Source organism: Meleagris gallopavo, chromosome 5 (genome assembly GCF_000146605.3).
Source record: "Meleagris gallopavo isolate NT-WF06-2002-E0010 breed Aviagen turkey brand Nicholas breeding stock chromosome 5, Turkey_5.1, whole genome shotgun sequence".
Taxonomy (NCBI): Eukaryota; Metazoa; Chordata; class Aves; order Galliformes; family Phasianidae; genus Meleagris; species Meleagris gallopavo.
Genome location: NC_015015.2, coordinates 22346271 through 22354376, shown reverse-complemented (window position 1 = coordinate 22354376; position 8106 = coordinate 22346271). Strand labels below are relative to the sequence as shown.

General features: G+C 49.1%; 1 protein-coding gene across 1 annotated transcript in view; it reads right to left on the bottom strand.

Annotated features, from left to right (window-relative positions):
- Positions 1-3937: 3937 nt before the first annotated feature.
- LOC109367982 (rho GTPase-activating protein 1-like) overlaps positions 3938-8106 on the bottom strand; it is a 4939-nt gene continuing 770 nt past the window's right edge. The window contains exons 2-5 of the mRNA XM_019616094.2: positions 7900-7977; positions 7228-7356; positions 6901-7004; positions 3938-5960 (exon numbers count right to left, since the gene is read on the bottom strand). Coding sequence (XP_019471639.1) covers positions 5781-5960; positions 6901-7004; positions 7228-7356; positions 7900-7977 — 491 coding nt within the window. The 3' untranslated portion in view covers positions 3938-5780. The remainder of the gene's footprint in view (positions 5961-6900; positions 7005-7227; positions 7357-7899; positions 7978-8106) is intronic.

The following is an 8106-nucleotide window of genomic DNA, read 5'->3' as shown; positions in this document are numbered from 1 at the left end:
GGATCTGGGCCTTACTGCAATGCCCACCAGAATCTTTGCTACCACCAAGGCTATGACCAGTCACATACTGTCCAAGAGCGAGCCTACATAGTAAAAAAAAAATAAAAAAAAAAATCTCAATAGTGTCCCTGAAGCCACAGGGCAGCTGCACATGAAAGCACGCCAAGCAGAAAACACTATTTACACTGTGCTAAACGCTGTCTGTGTGGCTGCACGTAGTATGTACGTCCTGCTGGCACCATCAGGGACAGACCCGCTGCTCCCAGACTCCTCCAGAGCAGTGCAAAGCTTACTGCTGCACAGCCCCAGCAGTGAAGGGTCACTGACCAAAGTCCAGAGATGGGCATCTGAGAACTGATTACTGACATACTGCTGTACAGTCATCAAATAAACCACACTGACTCCACTACAGTGGGTCAGCACAGTCCCAGGGGTGGAAAATCAGGCTGAAGCCTGTGAAGTCACAGACTACAGGCAAAAGAACTATCCACATAAAAAGACCCCACAAAAATATTAAGTAACCCCCTCAACTGTAGATCTGAAGTACTGTGCAGTAAATGACAGCAGGTAAATTAGTAAATCAGACCCAAGGAGCATACACAAAGCACTGTGAACTGATGCCAGGAAATGATGCCTGTATATGGCTGACAGCTTCTCACAAGTCATGCTGAATAGCACCAATGTGAGGAAGAGGAACTGGCAATACTGGAAAACTCAACAGCATGAGTTTTAAATAATACACACTATTAGAAATAACAACTGAAAAGCAGCACACTGTTGTAGAAACCCAAGTGTTAACATCAGAAGCAACATACCTGGACTACAAGGCATGCAGCCAGGGCTCCTGGTGGTGTGGTTTTAGCTCCGTGTTCTCTTTTTGTCCTCATATCCAGTATTTGTTTCCTCTGCACTATGCTGCACTAATCACTTTGTGGGTAAAAGTCCTTCTACTAACCAAAAAGCATCCTAATGTAACCAGGAATTACAGTTGTTTTCCAACAGGAAAAGCTGGTTAACCATATGTGGATCAAGGATTGTAGTCCTAACCAAAGCCTACTGTACATCAAGGAGTTAGTGACCCACATAACAAATTGATGTGGCAGGCACAGGCCTGTGCTTCTCTGTGCATCACTTGGCCACTGGATAAGCAGAACCAGCTCATCCTAACAGGCAGCCAACAGTTGGCTCCTGCTTGGCCCATGGGGATGAGATAAGCGGTGCTGCTCCCCGGCTGACTCATCTGCTCATCAGGGCAAGGAGACAGTAATGTGGATGCCCAGCCCCGACCAGGCTACTGCCATCAGGAAAGAGCCAAACATGCAATACTTCACTCTTTTTCTAAATCTGTTTTCAGCCCGATGCTTCTGCAGACAGTACTTTGCAGAGTTACTCACAAAGCAGGCAACTTATACTCACATTCTTCTCTGCGTGTTGTGGTTGGCAGCATAACAACCTAACTCTGTTTCTTGTAGTTGTGCCGCAGCTGCTGCCACTGGACAGACACACCTGGATCTGGGATTACATTTCCATTTTTATTCAAATACAAAAAGTGCAAACTGTGAAATACAAGATCGGTGCCGATTAGAAGGAAATAAACAATGTGAACGAATACCACTGTGAAACCCCCAGCCCTGCACCTGATAAACATCAACAGAAAAGAAGGCAGGGAACACCAGCAACAAAAGCAATACCAAATATTTTGCACAGGGGCCCCTGTGTGTGAAACAGGAACCAAACTGGCCCTTAGATCTCTGTCAAATTAGCAGACGTTGCCACAAGGCATTCAGATAGCCCCAGCCCCCTCTGCACCACCCACTGTACAACTCGGGTCAGAGAGCGACACGGGGCCATGAAGACGGCGCTAGGCCTTAGCGGAGGGGAATGAGCTAGGTGCTAAAAAGCAGAGGGTTGGAGCGGAACCATTTTTCCACCTCCACAAGGAGAAATGGCTTATTAACTTGAAAGACAAACCAAGGAGGAGACTCTCGGGCAGCTCTACAGAAAGGAGGAAAATGCCAAAGATCAGAAGCCTACCCAGACCCCATCTCCCAGGATCAGTGGGGCCCACACTCTGCCAGCCTGGCTCCTTATGCAGACGCTGCCCAAATGCGCAGGCAATGGGAGCCCCAGGCCTCAGCAGATGCAGGTGTGCACAGCCACCCACTGGCAGAGGCTACGAGCAGGCCCAGTTCCTTGCTCAAGTCACACAAGGGATATCTCAATAGAAGGCGTTCAGGAGAGCAAAAAGCAGAAGCAAAAGCAGCCCTGGTTACTGTGCCTGCTCCAGGGCCCCCAGCAGCTCCAGCACAAGGAGCAGCAAACAAAAGGGGATATTTACACTGGGTCCCTTCCAGGATTTGCAAGCACTTTCCCACCATAAGCAGCAGCAGCTTCCTGAACACCCTCCAGATCTGCTCCCTGCAGGCACTGAACTGGAGCAGGTTGTTATCCCTGCCTGCAGGAGATGCACCAGGCTCCATTTGGCTAAAAAAGGAAACGTTAGAGAATTCACTAAAAAAAGAGAGAAGGAGTAAAAAAAAAAAAAAAGGAAACACCTGCCGAACAAACTCCATACGGAACAGATAGAATCATAGAATCACTAAGGTTAAAAGACCTACAATATCATCCAGTCCAACCATCCACCTGTCACCAACAGTTCTCAGTAAACCGTGTTCCTCAACACAATGATTAAACATTCCTGGAACACCTCCAGGGTCGGTGATTCCACCACCTCCCAGGACAGCCCATTCCAGTGCCTGACACTCTTTCAGAGAAGCAGTATTTCCAAATGTCCAGCCTGAATCTCCCCTGGCACAACTTGAGGCCGTTCCCTCTAGTCCTATCACTAGTTAGATGAGAAGAGAGGCCGACCCCCAGCTCACTACAACGTCCCTTCAGGAAGTTAAAGAGAGTAATGAGATCTCCTTTGAGCTTCCTCTTCTCCAGACTGAAGAATCCCAGCTCCCTCAGCCATTCCTCATAAGCCCTGTGCTCCAGGGCTTCGTTGCCCTTCTCCAGACACACTCCAGTTCCTTGATGTGTCTCTTGCAGTGAGGGGCCCAAAACTGAACACAGTACTCAAGATACAGCCTCACCAGAGCTGAATACAGAAGGAAATCACTTCCCTGCTCCTGCTGACAACACTATTTCTGATACAAGCCAAGATGCCACTGGCCTTCTTGACTACCTGGGCACAGTGCTGGCTCTTGTTCAGCCAAGATACTTGCAGCAATCTCTGCTCTCCCCCTGGAGCACAGCTAAGCTCCCAGCACTGCTCCTGGCTACTGGGCTGGGAATGGCACTTGCTCCGCCAGGGCCTCCCTGCCAAGGAATCTGCAGCTGCATGCAGGGTCCAGGCCTTGTGCCCCAGCACACAAGCACATCCCATCCCAATTTCCTGGCCTGGAGTTCATTTCTCCCTGCAGAAATTAGCTGGGTTTGCCTTTCCTCTAGGGAGATACAAGCACGGCCAGAATCAGCTGCACTGGTCTCTCCAAATGCTGAAGCTGGGGAGCAGGGTGTCTGCATGAATGAAGAACTGGATGCTGAGCACTGGGCTCTTTCAGCCTTCCCCCTCCACACAGCCTGTCCAGGAAGCCTCAGCTCCTAAAGCAAACACTGCAGCAAGTGCATCTTTCCCCTCTGTCCATCACAGCAGATGACTACTGCACAGCAAATCAGTCCTGCTCACTTACTCCAGCAGAGATCAAATGTGAATTAGGAGCCCGGTATCTTTACCTCCAAAAAACATTTACTTGGTTACTGCTGTGAATGGTTTAGGCCAAAACAGTAGGTATCTCTCGGCCAAAGAGGGTAGACTCCTACTCTCAAAGGAGGGAGAATAAGCAGTCTTGTAGCCTCCACAGGATAAAGTCCCCTCATATCTAGAAAGGATCTGGCCCAGCCCTGTCCTAGAACATCTCTCACTCCAACCTTAGCAATGCTCAGTTTCTTGCTCACTGTTTCCACCCACAAGCTGGCGTGCCTCCTCCAAGCCAGTTGCTAGACCTGCACTGCTCTGCCAGGCTTCCTGTGTTAACACCCATCCCTGTTCCACAGTGTAGCAGGAATAGCAACTTCCATCATCCCTGCAGCAGATGTCACTTATTTTGATTACAACTGGGGCAACAACTTCTGATCAGGCTAAAATGCTACAAAAAAGTAAATTCTATTTAGCATCCAGTAGCTTTTAATAAAGTGAGTTCTGTTTGGTCCAAAACATTTGTCCCTGCTGCCAAATACAGCACGAAGTAGGACTGGCCAAGGCATGCAGGACACAAGAGATAAAGGTATAACACACCAGAAAAGTAAGGCTAGAACTCCTCACGAACACCCCATCAGGCCCAGGCTAAGGAGAGGGATCTCTTCTAGCTCTAGGTGACCTGCACACTACTACCTCAAACCAACAGTGAGGCACTGCTTTGGGAAGGCAGCAGGCACATCCAGCCCTAAGCCTGCCTTGCAGACAATCCTATTTCTCCAGGCATGCCCAGAGCATACAGGATACACCGGATGAGGCTTCTATGAGAGGATGGAAGGCAAAGGAACTGAGGAAGAGAGAAGACGATGCCCCCCTGCAAGGAATAGCTGTTCCCTCACAGCTTTGGCACATGAGTGCTCAGCACCTGGCCAGAAACTTGTAAACCAGGCCTGGTACACTCCAGAGTGAGGGTTAGCCCCAGTCCCTAGACCTTCCCCTAAGGCCACACTCACTGTTACATTGTGCTAGAGAAAGTTCTGCTCAAACTGAAGAGAAGAAACAACCAAGGCAGTCTGTGTCTGTCAGCACAGATGAACGTGCCTGAAGGAGTAGAAGAGGCTGTGTTGCTGTCAGAGGAAAAGGCAGCGACCTTCATAGTTTCAGCAGTCCTGTGCCACGAGGGCACTTTCTCCTTGCAATTCAGACTCCCATCTGTGAAAGGACCCCAGCCAGAACCCATGCACAGCCAGGTCTGACATGCACCTTCCAAACCAGGCTGGAAATACTGCTGAAGGGACAGAAACACCTGAGCTGGATAACTACAGGAGGAACCTCACCCCAGGAAAAGCTGAAGAATAGCTGAAGTTTGGGTGACCCCAGAGGGGCTTGAGCTAAATTGAGCTTCTGTGTGTTGCTGTCTGGCAGGTCTATACAGCCCATGTGCTGTGGAACCTATCCTTCGCTTGCCTGCCAAAAACTTGTGGCTAAAGTGGTGTTTGCAAGTGCAGGACAAGTACCTGAAGCACAAGGGCTGCTTGCTCCATTCAGTGTTTCAGATGCACCTGGGGAAAGGCAGAATGCACGTTCAGTGCAGAAAAATGGCACCTATAGAAAGAACATCTCTGCCACATACCAAGCAAGTCTTGCCCGAGCCCTGATAGCCCAGCTGAAACAAGGGGAGTGAGATGGGGTTGTTGGGAGTTTAAACAAACAAAAAAAGAGATCTTTGCTGAGGAAGGGAAGGGACAGGAGGCAGAAAAACCATATGTGAGGAAAGGAGGAAAGAATGGCTGGTCATCTTATAGGGCAATAGGCTGGTGATGAGCCCTGGAGAAGCTGCACAGACTGGCAGGTGGGGCAGTACTCCACACAGTAGCTGGGAGACCAGCTCCCATCCCCATCTGGAGCAGCAGGTCTCCAGCTTGCTTACACTTTCACCACCATCTCCACAGCCCTCATTCTGCTCATCACCCAGGAGATAACAGTCCCTTTGTACTGGAGACAGCTTGGTCACAGCCCCAAGACAAGGTGGGAAAGGTGGGAAGGTGGGCACAGTGTGCTGGTGTGGGCTGGCCGGGAATCAGGCCTCCACATCCTCAAAGAGCTCCTTCTGGTGATCCAGCAGGAACTTGGTAAAGGTATTGATCGGATTGATGGCTTTTAGGGTGATGGCTACATCCTTGGCCCACAGCAGATTTGGGCCAAACACAACTGCCAGGTTGGTGTTTGTCATCTTGTTTCTGTCACTGTGAGCAGATACCTATGGGGGAAGGAAAGAGAACATTGTGAAATCACAGAATTACAGGGGTTGGAAGGGACCAAGAGACCACCGAGTCCAAGCCCCCTAAGCAGGCAGTCTACAATAGGTCACACAGATAGGCATCCAAACAGGTCTCGAATGTCTCCATAGATGGAGACTCCACAACCTCTCTGGGCAACCTATTCCAGTAATCCCTCACGCTTGCTGAAAAGAAGTTCTTCCACATGTTAGTATAGAATTTCCCATGTTCAAGTTTTAGGCCATTACTCCTTGTCCTATTTCTACACACCACTGAGAAGGCCACATCCATTTGCCCCTCACCCCCCTTTAGACATGCTGCAGAACAACACAAGAGCTGCCCTCTTCCCTCCCCAAAGCTAGAGCTGACAGACTTTCCAGAGAGATGGAAGGAGGGTGGCAGACGAGCTCAAGACTCACTGCCAGAAGATGGCTAGGGGAAGAACACACTACTTGCAGCATCCAGGAATCAAGAAGCAACATTTTGCCACTTCTCACATCCCCCCACAGCTCAGCAACCAGGTCACAATGTAATAAGACTAAGAGCACTGTCAACCAATATCTCTACAGATCATCACTAACTAAAATGATCTTTCCTCTTGCTAGAATAATCTTGCGGCAGCTTCCCTAGCAGCAGAAAGCAGGGCGGATCTGTGACCATTTTTCTAGTCCAATCTTTTGCTCAGGTATTTTGCACCTCCACACTTTCAGCCCCCCTGATACAGACCACATTGGCTTAACGCCTGCCTGCACCTCCCAGTCGTGAGACTCCATATAGAGGAACATAAGGTAAAGACAGGCAATTTGTTAGCTTAAGACTCATTTCTTCTCAAAGGAAAAGAGGGAGCAGGCAGTCGAGAAGCTGATGCAAGGCACTGGCAACTGAACTAAAAGACAAATTCCAAGCCTTGGAGCAGCTCACCTGCACCAGAAAGGCTGTCAGGAAACGGAGCACATGGTAGTTTTCTTCTGGCAGATTTTGGAGTGTTTTGCGAACGACATCCACACGATTCACTTCTTCCACACCTAAAAAGCAACAGAGATGGGGCAAGTAAGTCTGTAAGAAATTCTCATCTGCCCATGGAAATGAAGATGAATACCTCAGCACACACCCAGCAAAAGCCCCGTTTGCAATCATAGGGTATCCCATGCAGGACTGTCCCTTCCACAGCCGAGGGCGGTGTGGAAGATATCTTTGCCCTTGGCCACTGCAACATTCAGGGAAGAGCACACTCTTGTTACAACTCACTCTGGAAGCTGACAACATGGCTGTAGAGGCCAAAAGTGAGGAGGGGCTCAGGCAGCTCTCTCAAGAAGGTCTTGAGAATCACAGCAGGGAGATGGACATCTTCATACTGCTGGAAATCTACCGGCACACCTGAGAAAGTAATGCAGAGACTCAACTCTCACTGGCCAAAGTAGGATCTCCTCCAGACACAGAATGTGATGTGAAGGTTGGAGATGGGAACCAGGGAAGCCATAATTTAAAGAACATCGAGAGGGGACTGAAACAGTGCGTCTTCTAATGGAGTGGAAAAATGTGTCCCAAAAGCATACACAATGCACTGCTGAACCCAGCACTAAATCTTCAGAAAATATGAAAGAGATGACCAGTCATCTTCAGCATCACCAGACAAACATGGTATGCCCTATCCTGAGAAACATGGAAATATTCCTGAGAGACAGGAAAAGGGCAGCGTAGGAAACATGAGTGTGAAGGATTATGCTTTCCACAAATCAGAAGCACTGAACTTCTGTGTCAGATGCTTCTGCCTTGCAACTCGGGTCATATCCTGACGGGGCTTCATCGAGAGGCCTACCAGAGAAGTTGAGGAGCCCTGCTGGCCTAGCTCCAACACAGGTCTAGCAGGACAGCAGGAGTCAGAGAACTAGAGCAGCTCTGCTGAGTTGGAGCACTCACCCGTGTTGTATTTTTGCTGGACCTCTTTGACAACCTGTGTGTTTGCTGATCTCCGGAAAATCCCTTCTGTTGCGAGAGCTGTAAGGTGAGAGCAGATGGAGATGGAAGATTGGTTATGTGGGAGTCTCTGGGAATGCTAGTATTAACAATCATAAATCCATGCTGTGGGGTGTTCAGACAGTTATCAACAAGTTCCTTTTTTTTTTT